Source organism: Drosophila miranda, assembly GCF_003369915.1.
Source record: "Drosophila miranda strain MSH22 chromosome Y unlocalized genomic scaffold, D.miranda_PacBio2.1 Contig_Y2_pilon, whole genome shotgun sequence".
Lineage (NCBI taxonomy): Eukaryota > Metazoa > Arthropoda > Insecta > Diptera > Drosophilidae > Drosophila > Drosophila miranda.
In genome coordinates this window covers 13,824,875-13,845,545 of record NW_022881614.1, presented here as the reverse complement: position 1 = coordinate 13,845,545, position 20,671 = coordinate 13,824,875, and the positions used below count along the sequence as shown (strand labels likewise).

The following is a 20,671-nucleotide window of genomic DNA, read 5'->3' as shown; positions in this document are numbered from 1 at the left end:
ATTTGTATGCTTTTTGTAGTATTTTCCAGTATTTTTCAAGACGCGCTTTGGAGTCACCCTCTTGTCCAATGCAGCAATGTACAAATTTTAATTTTATAAGCAATAAAATAAAAGGTGTCCTTAGAATTAACCAATCTTGTTGAGAGTAGATTCATCAATACAATTATTTGTCCAAGGAAGGGGGTCCCAGCTAGCTAGTAATATTGAACCGAATATAGAAAACGAGGAGTATGATGGAGTTTGGTATATTATTGGTATTTTTTGAAACTGTGAAGTGTATTTCGGTATATTTCTGAGCAAGCCAGCTGGCGCGGATTTCATTTTTATACCCGATACTCAAAATGAGTATTGGGGTATATTAGATTTGTGGTAAAAGTGGATGTGTGTAACGTCCAGAAGGAATCGTTTCCGACCCCATAAAGTATATATATTCTTGATCAGCATCATGCCGAGTCGATTGAGCCATGTCTGTCTGTCCGTCTGTCCGTCTGTCCGTCCGTCCGTCTGTCCGTCCCCTTCAGCGCCTAGTGCTCAAAGACTATAAGAGTTAGAGCAACGATGTTTTGTATCCAGACTTCTGTGATATGTCACTGCTACAAAAATATTTCAAAACTTCGCCCCGCCCACTTCCGCCCCACAAAGGACGAAAATCTGTGGCATCCACAATTTTAAAGATACGAGAAAACCAAAAACCAATTTCTATTTGGCGCTTAAGTTTGGTGGGATTTTTTTGGGATTTCCTCTGATGGGATTTTTCCTCGCCACAATGTCCTTTTTCAGCTCAACAGTGTCCCAACATTCAATTTGTATGGGCCAGACTCATGCAACATTTTGGATACCCTGGGGAAATGGATGTTCTAGAATTGTGAATATGTTTGTCATCCCAGGCAAAAACAATTTATTTTCAATATATTTTAATATTATTCAATATTATTTAATATTATTTTCAATATTTCAACGATATTTTAAAGCTTATTGTCTTCTTGGTCCCTACAAGAATAGGTATCAGGATCGAGATATATATACAAAACACTCATCATATACATGAATATGTCTAAAAAAATGTAAATTTGAGAAAAGGTCTTTATTAGTTACGTTTTATCTTCATATCAATATTTATACTTTCATATAAAATTAACAAAATAGTGTGTGCAAAGGCCTATACTACGGCTTACACGCAATATAGCGACTCTTTTTTTTGGTGAACTTTTTCGTTTTAACCTTTTTTTTACAATAAATACAATAAAAGCAAGGATTAAAAACTATCCAATCTTGTAGAAAATTTATTAATCAACAGGATAAAACTATGTGGGCATTGCTGAGAGATTTAGTTAGTCAGCAGTATTCAAGGGAATATCAAAATTGAGCAATTTCCTTTTTCGTTTGTTTTGACATACCTATTTTGCTACTTGTTTTTTGTTTGACTTATTTCGCTAAAACCTCTTTTTACGCAAAATCCAATAAAAGCAAGTATTAAGAATAAGCCAGTTAAGTAAAAAATTGATTGATAAAGCGTATAAAATTATGTGGGCATGGCTAAATGTTCTATAGAAATAGAAATAGAAATAGAACTTGAATTCGTCAGTATATTTACGGTATATTTTTAAAATGAGGCGGTATATTTCGGTGCTGTTCTGAGGGTCATACTGTAGAAATACTGGTTTTCGCCGCGCTCCCATGGTATTTTTGTCAATTTCATCAATCTATTAATTTAATTTTCAATGCTATATAGAAATCCAATAAAAGCAAGTATTTCGAATAGGCCAATCATGTATAGAATTGATTCATCAATCGTACAAAATTGAGTGGGTATGGCTAAATGTTCTATATAGATAGTATTCTTCAACGGAACAAAGAACTGGTCGTTTTTTGAATCGAATTTGAGTTCGCCACAGTTCGCTTTAGCAACAATGAGTCCTATTCCATACACACTGTTGCGGCAACATTTCCTTGAAAACCGTATTTTAGTCAAAATAAAATACATTAAGGTAATTTAAAGAAGCAATCTTGTAAAAAATGTATTTATCTATGGGATAAAGGTTAGGTTAGGTTAAGGCGGTAGCCGGGAGGGGTGGATAAGAGCCTCCCGCCCCCAAGCTCACTTGGACCTATAAAAGGTCCGTTGTGTTGCCGCATGGGCATGTGCCCCGTCTCGTTGCCCGAACCGTGAGAGCATACTACTGCAGGTTAAGGGCAGTCCCATCCGGTGGCTTGGATGTATTTGGACAAGGTCCCTGGTTTGATTACGGACAGGTCCGAAATGTCCGTGAGGAAAGCGGCCCCGAGAATACGAAGACGACGATTTCCAAGGGCTGGGCAGTGGCAGAAGAAGTGGGGGACCGATTCCTCCTCCTCCTCGTCGCGACAACTCCTGCAGAAGTCGTTATGAGGGATTGACAGTCTAGAGGCGTGAGTGCCGATCTGCCAGTGTCCCGTAATGGCTCTAGTAACTGCAGAGCACTGTGCTCTGCTGAGTTTATACAGCTCTGCTGAGCGCTTCTTCGATCGATATGGCCATATCAATCTTGAGACTTTACAGGAAACGGTTTGCTGCCATCTCCTATTGGCATTTTTCTCGAACAATTCGTGCGTTAGGAGCCTGCCATATAAGGAAGAGATCTAACTGCTCTGCGATCTCGTGCAGAGACCTGCGGCAGTCATTTACAGTCGCTGAGTTCGACGATATTGAGCCTAGAGCTTTGATAGCTGCTTGGCTGTCCGAGAAGACGCACACTAAGTGCGTATCTAGAAGTAATTTGGAGACGATCGAAATGGCCTCCTTGATGGCTTCAACCTCCGCTTGGAACACACTACAGTGATCCGGGAGCCTGAAGCAATGACTGATGTTCAGCTCGCTGCAGTAGACTCCGCCTCCCACGCGGCCGTCTAGCTTTGAGCCATCAGTGTAGAAGTGGACCGCATTTGCAGGTCCTGGTTCGCCCATCTCCCAGTCCTCCCTAGATGGGATTGATACCTGGAAGGGCGTCGAGAGGTGATCACTGGGGATACAGTAATCTGTCCTCTCTGGTAATTGCGGGAGTCTCATCAGGATTCCCGAGTGCCCAACCGCGGATGCTTTCCACAGTCTGGCTTCTCTCATTCTGAGGGCGGAAAGTGTTGCCACCTTCTTTCCCATGAGATCCACAGGGAGGAGGTCCAGCACAGTATCCAGGGCTTCCCCTGGAGTAGTGCGTAGCCCGCCAGTTATGCATAGCTCTGCCATGCGCTGAACTCTGCTGAGTTTATTGAGGCATGTCCTTCTGTCCAAGGCTGGCCACCATACCACCACTCCATAGAGCATGATTGGTCGTATGATGGCGGTGTAGAGCCACCGAACTATATAGGGGGTCATTCCCCATTTTAGTCCGATGGCTTTCCTGCAAGTATAGAGGGCCACTGTGGCCTTCTTTACTCTATCCTCTATGCTCAATTTCCAATCGAGCTTTCTATCGAGGATTAGGCCAAGATACTTGGCGTTGTTGCTGAAGACTAGCGTTTCCCCACATAGTCTTGGGGAATCAGTACCGGAACTTTGTACTTCCTAGTGAAAAGCACCAGTTCCGTTTTAGACGGGTTGACGCCTAACCCGCATTTGTCTGCCCATTTCGACATTTTCGTGAGAGTACTTGTCATGCACTCACACAATGTCTGCGGAAATTTTCCGGAGAATGCTATGGCAACATCGTCCGCGTACGCCACCACACGGCAGCCACCCCCCTCTATCTCCCGCAGCAGTGTGTTCACTACCACGTTCCATAGGAGGGGCGAGAGGACTCCGCCCTGCGGTGTGCCTCTGCTGACAAATCTGGTACACGTTGACGTCCCCAGTGATGCCTCAACCGTCCTGCATTGTAGCATCTGATCGATCAGGCTCACCGTCCTGGAGTCAACGCCCAGATCCGTCAGTGCGCCCGTGATGGCGGTCGGAAGGATGTTGTTAAAGGCGCCTTCTATGTCGAGGAAGGCTACTAGGGTGTACTCCTTAAAATTAAGGGATGCTTCGATGATCGATGTGATCGAGTGTAGGGCCGTTTCGGTGGATCTTCCCTTCCGATAGGCATGCTGGGAGTCTGAGATCAGACTGGACGGAATGCACGCCGTTAGATTCAGCCCCAGGAGCCGCTCCATCGCCTTTAGAAGAAAAGACGATAGACTTATGGGTCTGAAATCTTTTGGGGCAGTGTGCGAGGGCTTGCCTGCCTTGGGTATGAATACGACTTTGGTCTGAAGCCAGGTGTCAGGACAGGAATGCACCCGTGGGAGAAGATTCCCTCGTAAATTATTTTGAGCCAGTTAATGGCTTTATGTCCCGCGTGAATCAGTTGGGCAGGGAAAATGCCGTCTGGCCCCGCGGACTTGTAGGGTTTAAAGCTTCTGATCGCCCAGGAAATGTTCTCCTGGCTTAGCAGTCTCAAGATGGCATTTGAGGCGACAGAAGGAGGGGCGAGGTAGTTGGGTCTGTTTTCATCGCAGCCAGGGAAGTGGGTATTTAGGAGAAGATTTAGCGACTCCTCGCTGGACGTAGTCCACGACTGGTCGGTGTTCTTCAAGTAGCCCAGGGTGGGTGTTGTCTTCGAGAGAACTCTGCGCAAGCGTGAGGCTTCTGAGTTACTCTCGATTTCGCTGCAGAACTTACGCCAGGAGGCGCGTTTGGCTTTTCTTAGTTCTTTGTTGTAGGTTGACAGACTGGCCTTGTATTCGGCCCAGTTTTGCTCAACGTTTTCAGCCTTAGCTTTATTGAAGAGTCTCCGGGAGGCTTTCCGGAGTTCACCCAGTTTCGGATTCGACCATTCAGGTTTCTTCCGGCCTCTGTTCTTGCCAGAGGGGCATGCTTTGTCGAGCGCCTTATTGCAGGCGTCGGTAAAGATCTTAAGAAGACGAGTCGTGGCCTCCGTGGAGAACTCCTCCTCAGATGGGGGCTCAGGGAGAACACGACAGAGGTAATCAGAGTACCGAGTCCAGTTTGTCCGCCTGATGTTCCGGAATCGGACTGGCTTCGGTACTGAGAAGGAGAAGACAGTTTCCACGTACCTGTGGTCCGAGAAGGAGTGCTCTTCCAGGACCCTCCAGGATACAATGTTACGCTGTATCTCATGAGAGGCAAGCGTGAGGTCCAGGACCTCCTTGCGGTTTTTAATGATAAAGGTGGGATCACTACCCCGGTTTAGTAAGACCATCTGAGTGGTCAGTAAGTAACTGAAAAGGTACTCACCCCTTTCGTTTGTGTCAGTGCTTCCCCACTGACAGTGATGTGCATTGGCATCGCACCCCACAATTAGGCCGATGTCCTTGGCCGAGCAGTCTGCGATTAGAGCCCGGAGAGGCGCGTGTGGAGGGGGGTCTGGTTGTTCATGCCCCATGTATGCGGAGCAGATCCTCAGTGAGCGCTCCTGGCCTTCGAGGCTCACTGCGGTGTGGTCTTCATTGCTGAAATTTGGGAGCAAAAATAAGTGCAACTCTCTTTTTGCAAGAATGCAGGTACGAATTTTACCTGCGGTTTCAGCTACATATAGCTTGTAGTCAGAAGTCCTCAGACCGGAGACCCTGTTTCCGAGGATCCAGGGCTCCTGAATGAGGACTATGTCGGCTCCACCCTTGGCCAGGTGGAGCACTAGAGCAGCGCATGCTGCCTTACAATGGTGGAGGTTTATCTGCAGGAGCGTCAACGACATTCCTGAGGCTCGCCTCCACCATTGTTGCTTCTAGATCGCTGTCAGGGGACTCCGGCTCCTCCCCGACAACGATGTGGCTGAGACCTCTGGCTAGGTCGCTCTCGTCGAACGCGTAGTCGTCCAAGATATCGTCCGACATCATGGACGCCGCATCCGACGCCGGGTTGTCTTCCTCGCACGAGGCCCCCTCTTTCGGGATCTCCGGCAGCTCCGGGTCTGGCTCGACCTCCGCTTGCCTGCCCTTGCGATCGGACTTGTAAGTGGATATGGTGACCTTCTTGAAGCCATAATCCACTACACCGTCCGACTTTGCGAGGAGATCAATAGATTCCTCATTTAGGACGAGGATAATCTGGCGCCTCTGCCCTTGGATATCCTCCACCTTTGCCACCTTCCAATCGGCTGTAGGAAGGTGGGGGTTGCAGACCTGCAGTAACCTGAGGATCTTCTCAGGCTCTGCAGGCTTAGCCGAGACCCACGCTCTGGCTCTCGGGCGACTAGGGACATCTTCCCACTTCACGGCCTCCAGTTTCGCCCCTGGATAGACCTCTTTTAGGGCCGCCACCGCCTTCATGTAGAGGGCCGCAGAGCGAGCGTCTTGGCAGGCGATGGCTTTCACCTTGCCTTGATGCCACCCTGCGTCCTCACACTTTGGCGGTGGTCCGCCGTTCTCCTCCAGTTCCAGTAGGAACCGGTCCTGGAGCTCGTTCTCCACCAGGTGCCACTTATCGCGAGGGACATGGCCGTCCTCGGCGCCCCTGTCCAGGACACCGATCAGGGTTTTGCCCCTCGCCACCTCAGCGAACGACCGCTTCGTGAGGTGGGTCTTCACCCGCTTGGCTTGCTGGGCTTGGCCTGACTGATTTGCGGGGTCCTCCGCTGAGCGTTGCCGCTTGTTGGGGGCCTTGGTTGCGCCCTTTCCGGCTTTGGCTGGCTGGAACAGTGGAAGGATTGAGGAGGCCCACAGCCTCTGCTCCTTTCCTTCGGCTGACGCCCTTAAGTTCGGGTCTTCGTTGGACAGGATGAAAGCCGCTCGTCTCCTGTCCTGGTACGACGGCTTTCCTCCCCGTGGTGCAGAGACGCTGCCCGCCGGGGCTCCCATGGGTTCTTCGGTCCCGGTGCGCTTACCAGCCGCGATTACGATCTGCTTGGCAGCCACCCCGGTATCCGCTTCGCCCTTGGAGCCACCCGACTTGGAAGGACCCGATTGGCTTTTCGGGCCCCCCCTCGCTGCGGCTGCTGCCTGAAGACGGTGGACCGACTCAGTCTCCTTCCCCGTCTTCTTTGGACCCGGTTTCCCAAGCGCTGGTGCAGAGGGATTGGCTTGTCCCTCCGGTACTTTAAGAGGAGTACCGAGCTCCTTTGCGGTTTTGTTGGTTTTTATATTTAGAGTGTTTGACATAGTAGCTCCCACGAGTAGGCGGGAAGGGGATGGTCACCCGAGGCATAGCCCGCTTGCCCCGGGAAGCCTGATTTAAACTGGAGGTCGGCAGGTATCCAGAGTCCGCATATTAGCGACCGGGCACCCCCCCGGCCATGCATCCCTCGGCATATAACAGTGTCACCTTGGATTGGGGTAATTTCACTGAGAGTTTTCTTCTCTGCACCGGACTACCATTCGCCAGCATCATAGCAGAGACATGACCGTGCTAGGACCTGTTTCCAGCCGCCCTCACGGGGAGAGTATAGTCGCACTTCCACCGGTGTGCACAGTTACGGCGGGTGACGGTTCGCTCGCAACCCTCTGTGTCCTAGGGGGGGGTGTGAGACGCAGACCGCACCGGGTATTACTAACCGGAGCGGCTGCGCCTCAGTTCCGAGTTCACAGTTGTGCCAGCCGACCCGTCATCCGTTTGTCCCCCTGTAGCACCCGATGGCTGACGGCCCAAAGCTAAGTGGGCATCTATATTGCTTGAAATGTAGGCAATACCCGATTCGCCGCAGTTTCGCTTTTGCAATAATGAGTCTCATTCCATACACAAACATGTTGCTAATTCCATGCACACATAACCTGGGGGAAATTGGATGTTATAGATTTGTGAATATGTTTGTCTTCCAAGGCTCAGTAGGTATCAGGATCGAGATAAATATATACAAGATACTAATAATACACATGAATAAGTCAAAAACATATCAATTTGAGAAAAGGTCTTAATAAATTGCGGTTGATCTACATATAAAATTAACGAAATAGGGTGCACAAAGGCCTATACACGTATCATGTCTTCAAATACTAGCAACATTGCGACTGTTTTTTTTGTTGAACTATTTTGTTTAAACCTTGTTTTAGTCAAAATACAATAAAAGCAAAGACTAAAAACTAACCAATTGTGTAGAAAATGTATTCATCAATGAGCTAAAATTATGTGGGCACGGCTAAATGTTTTATATAGCTGGTAATATTCGACGGAATATCAAAAACGAGGAATATATAAAATAGAACTTGAATTCGTCAGTATATTTACGGTATATTTTTAAAATGAGACGGTTTATTTTGGTATATTTCTAAGAGTCCGACCGTATATTTGATCGATAAGTTCACGGTAACACTGATAAGGTAAATAAATATTTCGTAAATAAATAAATTAATAGATCCGATTTATGTAAATCTGGAGAGATTCAAGTCCCTGCTACTGCTGAAGTGAACGCCGGATTGTCCTCTCCCCGTGCGCTGCAGGCTGTGCTGCTTGGCGTGGTGGAGATAGTGGGCGTAAAAGTGGGTCCAACTCCTGCTAATAGATACAAAAACACAGATTTGTGACAACGAATCCAAAGGCCAAACTGACCAATCAGTCAAACAAAAAACCACGGAACATGTAAATAATGTTGAAAATGTTCGTAAAAATTTATACTTACCACCTCATTGTATACAGGGGCAAACACAGAACTGCGCAGCAAGATGCCATATTCATCGCATTTATGGAGAGACACCCAATGATAGCCAAAAACTACCTCAAGGGTGATAAGCTGGCAGCTGAAGCCGCCAGGAAGCGGCTTTCAAAGGATTTAAATAGCGTGGGTCCGCCTGTCAAAGAAGTTTGTGAGTGGAAAAGAGTAAGTGCCGAGCAATTGCGCTATGTTCCGTCATCTCACTTGGCTCTTGATAGGTATGGAAAGACTGGAAAAGCTGCATTCGTAAAAAGATTAACAATAACAGGTTGGAAGATTCAAATGCCTGCGGCAAAGGCTCGCTGTATCAGGATACACTCACTGCTCTAGAGGATGCAGGGGCCGTGATCTGTGACTTGTATGATAAGCCCGACAGAGTAGTCGAATCTCGTCCAAAGGCACGTCCTGAAATTTCCAACCGTTTGCAACTGCAGGACATCAAGACCGACCACGACGAGGTCACAGCCACAGATGACGGTAAGACAAAAATATCAAGCCGCAAAAAATGTATACTATTTTTTTTTATGTAAAGATGATGAGGAAGAAGATGACTGCTCCAGCCGGATCAATGACAGACATATGGGCGTGAAATTGGAGCGCACTAGCACTTCGCAAACTCCATCTGCCAAAAAGCGCAAGCTGGTTCAAAATGATGTAAATGAATTAGAAATTGAACACGAGAGCACGGTGCCGATGCTAATGGACATTGCAAAGGAGCTGCGGGACATGAATAGACAAACTCGCTTGAACGCCCAGCGCACAGAAGCCAATACGGACGCGCTTTTGGCTCTAGGCACACAGATCTCAGACCTAATGCAGCAACAGCTCAAGGAGCGCAAGCGTCTTAATGCTATAATGGAGAAATTTGTTCTCAAAATCGAAACAACCGACTAACTAGTTCCACTATTTTAATTATGGTTTGCTAAAGAAAATATTGAAAGTGTCCCTCAAGACCGAATGTTTGACCAGGAAAGAAAGATCTGTCCCCTTTTTCAAACATTTAAGATTATTATAATTAATGTAAACTAGGCGCATAATGGGGAACCATGGGCATTTTTGAGAGATGTGAAACGTCGATTGGACAAACGATAAAATAAACAATTTGTTTGCTTTGGCAAATATTTTGATACTCAACAGACACGCAATTGGTTTTGGCGGGAACCTTTTGAATTGAATTTTCTTGTCAAAATTGTGTAGTGTACTGTTTTTTAATCCCAATATCGTTTCTGGGTCTTTCGTTCAACGGTTTCCGGGTCAGAGGCTCACGAATACAATTATTGATGAGCATATGAATGGGAAAATTATGCATTAATGACTATGAACTATACAATTCTTAAATAAGCTGCTTTTATAGTATTGCTAGTTAGGCTTGCAAAATGAAATAAAGTTCATGTATATATATAGTTGCACATATATAATTTAAGCGCATTAACATAAATATGAGCCTCTATATGTCCCGTTTTTACTATTTTTAAATATATTTAATTCTATAATTTATTTTAAACACCATGTCTAGCTCACACACCTTGCAAATTTGTATGCTTTTTGTAGTATTTTCCAGTATTTTTCAAGACGCGCTTTGGAGTCACCCTCTTGTCCAATGCAGCAATGTACAAATTTTAATTTTATAAGCAATAAAATAAAAGGTGTCCTTAGAATTAACCAATCTTGTTGAGAGTAGATTCATCAATCGGATACAATTATTTGTCCAAGGAAGGGGGTCCCAGCTAGCTAGTAATATTGAACCGAATATAGAAAACGAGGAGTATGATGGAGTTTGGTATATTATTGGTATTTTTTGAAACTGTGAAGTGTATTTCGGTATATTTCTGAGCAAGCCAGCTGGCGCGGATTTCATTTTTATACCCGATACTCAAAATGAGTATTGGGGTATATTAGATTTGTGGTAAAAGTGGATGTGTGTAACGTCCAGAAGGAATCGTTTCCGACCCCATAAAGTATATATATTCTTGATCAGCATCATGCCGAGTCGATTGAGCCATGTCTGTCTGTCCGTCTGTCCGTCTGTCCGTCAATCCGTCTGTCCGTCTGTCCGTCCCCTTCAGCGCCTAGTGCTCAAAGACTATAAGAGCTAGAGCAACGATGTTTTGTATCCAGACTTCTGTGATATGTCACTGCTACAAAAATATTTCAAAACTTCGCCCCGCCCACTTCCGCCCCACAAAGGACGAAAATCTGTGGCATCCACAATTTTAAAGATACGAGAAAACCAAAAACCAATTTCTATTTGGCGCTTAAGTTTGGTGGGATTTTTTTGGGATTTCGTCTGATGGGATTTTTCCTCGCCACAATGTCCTTTTTCAGCTCAACAGTGTCCCAACATTCAATTTGTATGGGCCAGACTCATGCAACATTTTGGATACCCTGGGGAAATGGATGTTCTAGAATTGTTAATATGTTTGTCATCCCAGGCAAAAACAATTTATTTTCAATATATTTTATTATTATTCAATATTATTTAATATTATTTTCAATATTTCAACGATATTTTAAAGCTTATTGTCTTCTTGGTCCCTACAAGAATAGGTATCAGGATCGAGATATATATACAAAACACTCATCATATACATGAATATGTCTAAAAAAATGTAAATTTGAGAAAAGCTCTTTATTAGTTACGTTTTATCTTCATATCAATATTTATACTTTTATATAAAATTAACAAAATAGTGTGTACAAAGGCCTATACTACGGCTTACACGCAATATAGCGACTCTTTTTTTTGGTGAACTTTTTCGTTTTAACCTTTTTTTACAATAAATACAATAAAAGCAAGGATTAAAAACTATCCAATCTTGTAGAAAATTTATTAATCAACAGGATAAAACTATGTGGGCATTGCTGAGAGATTTAGTTAGTCAGCATTATTCAAGGGAATATCAAAATTGAGCAATTTCCTTTTTCGTTTGTTTTGATAGACCTATTTCGCTACTTGTTTTTTGTTTGACTTATTTCGCTAAAACCTCTTTTTACGCAAAATCCAATAAAAGCAAGTATTAAGAATAAACCAGTTGAGCAAAAAATTGATTGATAAAGCGTATAAAAATATGTGGGCATGGCTAAATGTTCTATATAGCTAGTAATATTTGTCGGAATATCAAAAACGAGGAATATGTAAAATAGACCTTGAATTCGTCAGTATATTTACGGTATATTTTTAAAATGAGGCGGTATATTTCGGTGCTGTTCTGAGGGTCATACTGTAGAAATACTGGTTTTCGCCGCGCTCCCATGGTATTTTTGTCAATTTCATCAATCTATTAATTTAATTTTCAATGCTATATAGAAATCCAATAAAAGCAAGTATTTCGAATAGGCCAATCATGTATAGAATTGATTCATCAATCGTACAAAATTGAGTGGGTATGGCTAAATGTTCTATATAGATAGTATTCTTCAACGGAACAAAGAACTGGTCGTTTTTTGAATCGAATTTGAGTTCGCCACAGTTCGCTTTAGCAACAATGAGTCCTATTCCATACACACTGTTGCGGCAACATTTCCTTGAAAACCGTATTTTAGTCAAAATAAAATACATTAAGGTTATTTTATAGAAGCAATCTTGTAAAAAATGTATTTATCTATGGGATAAAGGTTAGGTTAGGTTAAGGCGGTAGCCGGGAGGGGGTGGATAAGAGCCTCCCGCCCCAAGCTCACTTGGACCTATAAAAGGTCCGTTGTGTTGCCGCATGGGCATGTGCCCCTTCGCGTTGCCCGAACCGTGAGAGCATACTACTGCAGGTTAAGGGCAGTCCCATCCGGTGGCTTGGATGTATTTGGACAAGGTCCCTGGTTTGATTACGGACAGGTCCGAAATGTCCGTGAGGAAAGCGGCCCCGAGAATACGAAGACGACGATTTCCAAGGGCTGGGCAGTGGCAGAAGAAGTGGGGGACCGATTCCTCCTCCTCCTCGTCGCGACAACTCCTGCAGAAGTCGTTATGAGGGATTGACAGTCTAGAGGCGTGAGTGCCGATCTGCCAGTGTCCCGTAATGGCTCTAGTAACTGCAGAGCACTGTGCTCTGCTGAGTTTATACAGCTCTGCTGAGCGCTTCTTCGATCGATATGGCCATATCAATCTTGAGACTTTACAGGAAACGGTTTGCTGCCATCTCCTATTGGCATTTTTCTCGAACAATTCGTGCGTTAGGAGCCTGCACGTAGCCAAGGGCATCGCTACTTGCTCCCTCTCCGGTAGGAGAGGAATCGTAGTACCCTGCCTGGCTAGCTCGTCGGCGGCGTCATTCCCCTCGATGTCCCTGTGGCCGGGGACCCATATAAGGAAGAGATCTAACTGCTCTGCGATCTCGTGCAGAGACCTGCGGCAGTCATTTACAGTCGCTGAGTTCGACGATATTGAGCCTAGAGCTTTGATAGCTGCTTGGCTGTCCGAGAAGACGCACACTAAGTGCGTATCTAGAAGTAATTTGGAGACGATCGAAATGGCCTCCTTGATGGCTTCAACCTCCGCTTGGAACACACTACAGTGATCCGGGAGCCTGAAGCAATGACTGATGTTCAGCTCGCTGCAGTAGACTCCGCCTCCCACGCGGCCGTCTAGCTTTGAGCCATCAGTGTAGAAGTGGACCGCATTTGCAGGTCCTGGTTCGCCCATCTCCCAGTCCTCCCTAGATGGGATTGATACCTGGAAGGGCGTCGAGAGGTGATCACTGGGGATACAGTAATCTGTCCTCTCTGGTAATTGCGGGAGTCTCATCAGGATTCCCGAGTGCCCAACCGCGGATGCTTTCCACAGTCTGGCTTCTCTCATTCTGAGGGCGGAAAGTGTTGCCACCTTCTTTCCCATGAGATCCACAGGGAGGAGGTCCAGCACAGTATCCAGGGCTTCCCCTGGAGTAGTGCGTAGCCCGCCAGTTATGCATAGCTCTGCCATGCGCTGAACTCTGCTGAGTTTATTGAGGCATGTCCTTCTGTCCAAGGCTGGCCACCATACCACCACTCCATAGAGCATGATTGGTCGTATGATGGCGGTGTAGAGCCACCGAACTATATAGGGGGTCATTCCCCATTTTAGTCCGATGGCTTTCCTGCAAGTATAGAGGGCCACTGTGGCCTTCTTTACTCTATCCTCTATGCTCAATTTCCAATCGAGCTTTCTATCGAGGATTAGGCCAAGATACTTGGCGTTGTTGATGAAGACTAGCGTTTCCCCACATAGTCTTGGGGGAATCAGTACCGGAACTTTGTACTTCCTAGTGAAAAGCACCAGTTCCGTTTTAGACGGGTTGACGCCTAACCCGCATTTGTCTGCCCATTTCGACATTTTCGTGAGAGTACTTGTCATGCACTCACACAATGTCTGCGGAAATTTTCCGGAGAATGCTATGGCAACATCGTCCGCGTACGCCACCACACGGCAGCCACCCCCCTCTATCTCCCGCAGCAGTGTGTTCACTGCCACGTTCCATAGGAGGGGCGAGAGGACTCCGCCCTGCGGTGTGCCTCTGCTGACAAAACAAATACACGTTGAAGTCCCCAGTGATGCCTCAACCGTCCTGCATTGTAGCATCTGATCGATCAGGCTCACCGTCCTGGAGTCAACGCCCAGATCCGTCAGTGCGCCCGTGATGGCGGTCGGAAGGATGTTGCCTGCCTTGGGTATGAATACGACTTTGGTCTGAAGCCAGGTGTCAGGACAGGAATGCACCAGTGGGAGAAGATTCCCTCGTAAATTATTTTGAGCCAGTTAATGGCTTTATGTCCCGCGTGAATCAGTTGGGCAGGGAAAATGCCGTCTGGCCCCGCGGACTTGTAGGGTTTAAAGCTTCTGATCGCCCAGGAAATGTTCTCCTGGCTTAGCAGTCTCAAGATGGCATTTGAGGCGACAGAAGGAGGGGCGAGGTAGTTGGGTCTGTTTTCATCGCAGCCAGGGAAGTGGGTATTTAGGAGAAGATTTAGCGACTCCTCGCTGGACGTAGTCCACGACTGGTCGGTGTTCTTCAAGTAGCCCAGGGTGGGTGTTGTCTTCGAGAGAACTCTGCGCAAGCGTGAGGCTTCTGAGTTACTCTCGATTTCGCTGCAGAACTTACGCCAGGAGGCGCGTTTGGCTTTTCTTAGTTCTTTGTTGTAGGTTGACAGACTGGCCTTGTATTCGGCCCAGTTTTGCTCAACGTTTTCAGCCTTAGCTTTATTGAAGAGTCTCCGGGAGGCTTTCCGGAGTTCACCCAGTTTCGGATTCGACCATTCAGGTTTCTTCCGGCCTCTGTTCTTGCCAGAGGGGCATGCTTTGTCGAGCGCCTTATTGCAGGCGTCGGTAAAGATCTTAAGAAGACGAGTCGTGGCCTCCGTGGAGAACTCCTCCTCAGATGGGGGCTCAGGGAGAACACGACAGAGGTAATCAGAGTACCGAGTCCAGTTTGTCCGCCTGATGTTCCGGAATCGGACTGGCTTCGGTACTGAGAAGGAGAAGACAGTTTCCACGTACCTGTGGTCCGAGAAGGAGTGCTCTTCCAGGACCCTCCAGGATACAATGTTACGCTGTATCTCATGAGAGGCAAGCGTGAGGTCCAGGACCTCCTTGCGGTTTTTAATGATAAAGGTGGGATCACTACCCCGGTTTAGTAAGACCATCTGAGTGGTCAGTAAGTAACTGAAAAGGTACTCACCCCTTTCGTTTGTGTCAGTGCTTCCCCACTGACAGTGATGTGCATTGGCATCGCACCCCACAATTAGGCCGATGTCCTTGGCCGAGCAGTCTGCGATTAGAGCCCGGAGAGGCGCGTGTGGAGGGGGGTCTGGTTGTTCATGCCCCATGTATGCGGAGCAGATCCTCAGTGAGCGCTCCTGGCCTTCGAGGCTCACTGCGGTGTGGTCTTCATTGCTGAAATTTGGGAGCAAAAATAAGTGCAACTCTCTTTTTGCAAGAATGCAGGTACGAATTTTACCTGCGGTTTCAGCTACATATAGCTTGTAGTCAGAAGTCCTCAGACCGGAGACCCTGTTTCCGAGGATCCAGGGCTCCTGAATGAGGACTATGTCGGCTCCACCCTTGGCCAGGTGGAGCAGTAGAGCAGCGCATGCTGCCTTACAATGGTGGAGGATTATCTGCAGGAGCGTCAACGACATTCCTGAGGCTCGCCTCCACCATTGTTGCTTCTAGATCGCTGTCAGGGGACTCCGGCTCCTCCCCGACAACGATGTGGCTGAGACCTCTGGCTAGGTCGCTCTCGTCGAACGCGTAGTCGTCCAAGATATCGTCCGACATCATGGACGCCGCATCCGACGCCGGGTTGTCTTCCTCGCACGAGGCCCCCTCTTTCGGGATCTCCGGCAGCTCCGGGTCTGGCTCGACCTCCGCTTGCCTGCCCTTGCATTCGGACTTGTAAGTGGATATGGTGACCTTCTTGTAGCCATAATCCACTACACCGTCCGACTTTGCGAGGAGATCAATAGATTCCTCATTTAGGACGAGGATAATCTGGCGCCTCTGCCCTTGGATATCCTCCACCTTTGCCACCTTCCAATCGGCTGTAGGAAGGTGGGGGTTGCAGACCTGCAGTAACCTGAGGATCTTCTCAGGCTCTGCAGGCTTAGCCGAGACCCACGCTCTGGCTCTCGGGCGACTAGGGACATCTTCCCACTTCACGGCCTCCAGTTTCGCCCCTGGATAGACCTCTTTTAGGGCCGCCACCGCCTTCATGTAGAGGGCCGCAGAGCGAGCGTCTTGGCAGGCGATGGCTTTCACCTTGCCTTGATGCCACCCTGCGTCCTCACACTTTGGCGGTGGTCCGCCGTTCTCCTCCAGTTCCAGTAGGAACCGGTCCTGGAGCTCGTTCTCCACCAGGTGCCACTTATCGCGAGGGACATGGCCGTCCTCGGCGCCCCTGTCCAGGACACCGATCAGGGTTTTGCCCCTCGCCACCTCAGCGAACGACCGCTTCGTGAGGTGGGTCTTCACCCGCTTGGCTTGCTGGGCTTGGCCTGACTGATTTGCGGGGTCCTCCGCTGAGCGTTGCCGCTTGTTGGGGGCCTTGGTTGCGCCCTTTCCGGTTTTGGCTGGCTGGAACAGTGGAAGGATTGAGGAGGCCCACAGCCTCTGCTCCTTTCCTTCGGCTGACGCCCTTAAGTTCGGGTCTTCGTTGGACAGGATGAAAGCCGCTCGTCTCCTGTCCTGGTACGACGGCTTTCCTCCCCGTGGTGCAGAGACGCTGCCCGCCGGGGCTCCCATGGGTTCTTCGGTCCCGGTGCGCTTACCAGCCGCGATTACGATCTGCTTGGCAGCCACCCCGGTATCCGCTTCGCCCTTGGAGCCACCCGACTTGGAAGGACCCGATTGGCTTTTCGGGCCCCCCCTCGCTGCGGCTGCTGCCTGAAGACGGTGGACCGACTCAGTCTCCTTCCCCGTCTTCTTTGGACCCGGTTTCCCAGGCGCTGGTGCAGAGGGATTGGCTTGTCCCTCCGGTACTTTAAGAGGAGTACCGAGCTCCTTTGCGGTTTTGTTGGTTTTTATATTTAGAGTGTTTGACATAGTAGTTCCCACGAGTAGGCGGGAAGGGGATGGTCACCCGAGGCATAGCCCGCTTGCCCCGGGAAGCCTGATTTAAACTGGAGGTCGGCAGGTATCCAGAGTCCGCATATTAGCGACCGGGCACCCCCCGGCCATGCATCCCTCGGCATATAACAGTGTCACCTTGGATTGGGGTAATTTCACTGAGAGTTTTCTTCTCTGCACCGGACTACCATTCGCCAGCATCATAGCAGAGACATGACCGTGCTAGGACCTGTTTCCAGCCGCCCTCACGGGGAGAGTATAGTCGCACTTCCACCGGTGTGCACAGTTACGGCGGGTGACGGTTCGCTCGCAACCCTCTGTGTCCTAGGGGGGGTGTGAGACGCAGACCGCACCGGGTATTACTAACCGGAGCGGCTGCGCCTCAGTTCCGAGTTCACAGTTGTGCCAGCCGACCCGTCATCCGTTTGTCCCCCGCTTAGCACCCGATGGCTGACGGCCCAAAGCTAAGTGGGCATCTATATTGCTTGAAATGTAGGCAATCCCCGATTCGCCGCAGTTTCGCTTTTGCAATAATGAGTCTCATTCCATACACAAACATGTTGCTAATTCCATGCACACATAACCTGGGGGAAATTGGATGTTATAGATTTGTGAATATGTTTGTCTTCCAAGGCTCAGTAGGTATCAGGATCGAGATAAATATATACAAGATACTAATAATACACATGAATAAGTCAAAAACATATCAATTTGAGAAAAGGTCTTAATAAATTGCGGTTGATCTACATATAAAATTAACGAAATAGGGTGCACAAAGGCCTATACACGTATCATGTCTTCAAATACTAGCAACATTGCGACTGTTTTTTTTGTTGAACTATTTTGTTTAAACCTTGTTTTAGTCAAAATACAATAAAAACTAACCAATTGTGTAGAAAATGTATTCATCAATGAGCTAAAATTATGTGGGCACGGCTAAATGTTCTATATAGCTGGTAATATTCGACGGAATATCAAAAACGAGGAATATATAAAATAGAACTTGAATTCGTCAGTATATTTACGGTATATTTTTAAAATGAGACGGTTTATTTTGGTATATTTCTAAGAGTCCGACCGTATATTTGATCGATAAGTTCACGGTAACACTGATAAGGTAAATAAATATTTCGTAAATAAATAAATTAATAGATCCGATTTATGTAAATCTGGAGAGATTCAAGTCCCTGCTACTGCTGAAGTGAACGCCGGATTGTCCTCTCCCCGTGCGCTGCAGGCTGTGCTGCTTGGCGTGGTGGAGATAGTGGGCGTAAAAGTGGGTCCAACTCCTGCTAATAGATACAAAAACACAGATTTGTGACAACGAATCCAAAGGCCAAACTGACCAATCAGTCAAACAAAAAACCACGGAACATGTAAATAATGTTGAAAATGTTCGTAAAAATTTATACTTACCACCTCATTGTATACAGGGGCAAACACAGAACTGCGCAGCAAGATGCCATATTCATCGCATTTATGGAGAGACACCCAATGATAGCCAAAAACTACCTCAAGGGTGATAAGCTGGCAGCTGAAGCCGCCAGGAAGCGGCTTTCAAAGGATTTAAATAGCGTGGGTCCGCCTGTCAAAGAAGTTTGTGAGTGGAAAAGAGTAAGTGCCGAGCAATTGCGCTATGTTCCGTCATCTCACTTGGCTCTTGATAGGTATGGAAAGACTGGAAAAGCTGCATTCGTAAAAAGATTAACAATAACAGGTTGGAAGATTCAAATGCCTGCGGCAAAGGCTCGCTGTATCAGGATACACTCACTGCTCTAGAGGATGCAGTGGCCGTGATCTGTGACTTGTATGATAAGCCCGACAGAGTAGTCGAATCTCGTCCAAAGGCACGTCCTGAAATTTCCAACCGTTTGCAACTGCAGGACATCAAGACCGACCACGACGAGGTCACAGCCACAGATGACGGTAAGACAAAAATATCAAGCCGCAAAAAATGTATACTATTTTTTTTTATGTAAAGATGATGAGGAAGAAGATGACTGCTCCAGCCGGATCAATGACAGACATATGGGCGTGAAATTGGAGCGCACTAGCACTTCGCAAACTCCATCTGCCAAAAAGCGCAAGCTGGTTCAAAATGATGTAAATGAATTAGAAATTGAACACGAGAGCACGGTGCCGATGCTAATGGACATTGCAAAGGAGCTGCGGGGCATGAATAGACAAACTCGCTTGAACGCCCAGCGCACAGAAGCCAATACGGACGCGCTTTTGGCTCTAGGCACACAGATCTCAGACCTAATGCAGCAACAGCTCAAGGAGCGCAAGCGTCTTAATGCTATAATGGAGAAATTTGTTCTCAAAATCGAAACAACCTCAAGACCTAATGTTTGACCAGGAAAGAAAGATCTGTCCACTTTTTCAAACATTTAAGATTATTATAATTAATGTAAACTAGGCGCATAATGGGGAACCATGGGCATTTTTGAGAGATGTGAAACGTCGATTGGACAAACGATAAAATAAACAATTTGTTTGCTTTGGCAAATATTTTGATACTCAACAGACACGCAATTGGTTTTGGCGGGAACCTTTTGAATTGAATTTTCTTGTCAAAATTGTGTAGTGTACTGTTTTTAAATCCCAATATCGTTTCTGGGTCTTTCGTTCAACGGTTTCCGGGTCAGAGGCTCACGAATACAATTATTGATGAGCATATGAATGGGAAAATTATGCATTAATGACTATGAACTATACAATTCTTAAATAAGCTGCTTTTATAGTATTGCTAGTTAGGCTTGCAAAATGAAATAAAGTTCATATATATATATAGTTGCACATATATAATTTAAGCGCATTAACATAAATATGAGCCTCTATATGTCCCGATTTTACTATTTTTAAATATATTTAATTCTATAATTTATTTTAAACACCATGTCTAGCTCACACACCTTGCAAATTTGTATGCTTTTTGTAGTATTTTCCAGTATTTTTCAAGACGCGCTTTGGAGTCACCCTCTTGTCCAATGCAGCAATGTACAAATTTTAATTTTATAAGCAATAAAATAAAAGGTGTCCTTAGAATTAACCAATCTTGTTGAGAGTAGATTCATCAATCGGATACAATTATTTGTCCAAGGAAGGGGGTCCCAGCTAGCTAGTAATATTGAACCGAATATAGAAAACGAGGAGTATGATGGAGTTTGGTATATTATTGGTATTTTTTGAAACTGTGAAGTGTATTTCGGTATATTTCTGAGCAAGCCAGCTGGCGCGGATTTCATTTTTATACCCGATACTCAAAATGAGTATTGGGGTATATTAGATTTGTGGTAAAAGTGGATGTGTGTAACGTCCAGAAGGAATCGTTTCCGACCCCATAAAGTATATATATTCTTGATCAGCATCATGCCGAGTCGATTGAGCCATGTCTGTCTGTCCGTCTGTCCGTCTGTCCGTCCATCCGTCTGTCCGTCTGTCCGTCCCCTTCAGCGCCTAGTGCTCAAAGACTATAAGAGCTAGAGCAACGATGTTTTGTATCCAGACTTCTGTGATATGTCACTGCTACAAAAATATTTCAAAACTTCGCCCCGCCCACTTCCGCCCCACAAAG

The 20,671-nt window shown here is 46.6% G+C and overlaps 2 protein-coding genes and 1 long non-coding RNA gene across 3 annotated transcripts; 2 read left to right on the top strand and 1 right to left on the bottom strand.

The window, feature by feature from the left end:
* Positions 1-8,211: 8,211 nt before the first annotated feature.
* LOC117192745 lies at positions 8,212-9,512 on the top strand. The gene is made up of 5 exons (XM_033397491.1): positions 8,212-8,229; positions 8,288-8,488; positions 8,546-8,726; positions 8,780-9,038; positions 9,094-9,512. Coding segments are annotated over exons 2-5 (804 nt in total). The 5' UTR covers positions 8,212-8,229; positions 8,288-8,486; the 3' UTR covers positions 9,456-9,512.
* On the bottom strand, positions 9,380-19,521 carry LOC117192755. The gene is made up of 2 exons (XR_004474439.1): positions 19,431-19,521; positions 9,380-9,507 (listed from the first exon to the last, which is right to left on the bottom strand). It is a non-coding gene; the product is annotated as an uncharacterized LOC117192755 (long non-coding RNA).
* On the top strand, positions 18,194-19,856 carry LOC117192743. Its single transcript, XM_033397489.1, has 5 exons — positions 18,194-18,211; positions 18,270-18,470; positions 18,528-18,708; positions 18,762-19,020; positions 19,076-19,856. Coding segments are annotated over exons 2-5 (816 nt in total). The 5' UTR covers positions 18,194-18,211; positions 18,270-18,468; the 3' UTR covers positions 19,450-19,856.
* Positions 19,857-20,671: the final 815 nt, after the last annotated feature.

Excerpts from the sequence above, each read along its gene's own strand:
- LOC117192745 (XM_033397491.1), top strand. Across the intron at positions 8,727-8,779 it reads AAGTTTGTGAGTGGAAAAGA|GTATGGAAAGACTGGAAAAG; the intron begins GTAAGTGCCGAG and ends GGCTCTTGATAG. Across the intron at positions 9,039-9,093 it reads GGTCACAGCCACAGATGACG|ATGATGAGGAAGAAGATGAC; the intron begins GTAAGACAAAAA and ends TTTTATGTAAAG.
- LOC117192743 (XM_033397489.1), top strand. Across the intron at positions 18,709-18,761 it reads AAGTTTGTGAGTGGAAAAGA|GTATGGAAAGACTGGAAAAG; the intron begins GTAAGTGCCGAG and ends GGCTCTTGATAG. Across the intron at positions 19,021-19,075 it reads GGTCACAGCCACAGATGACG|ATGATGAGGAAGAAGATGAC; the intron begins GTAAGACAAAAA and ends TTTTATGTAAAG.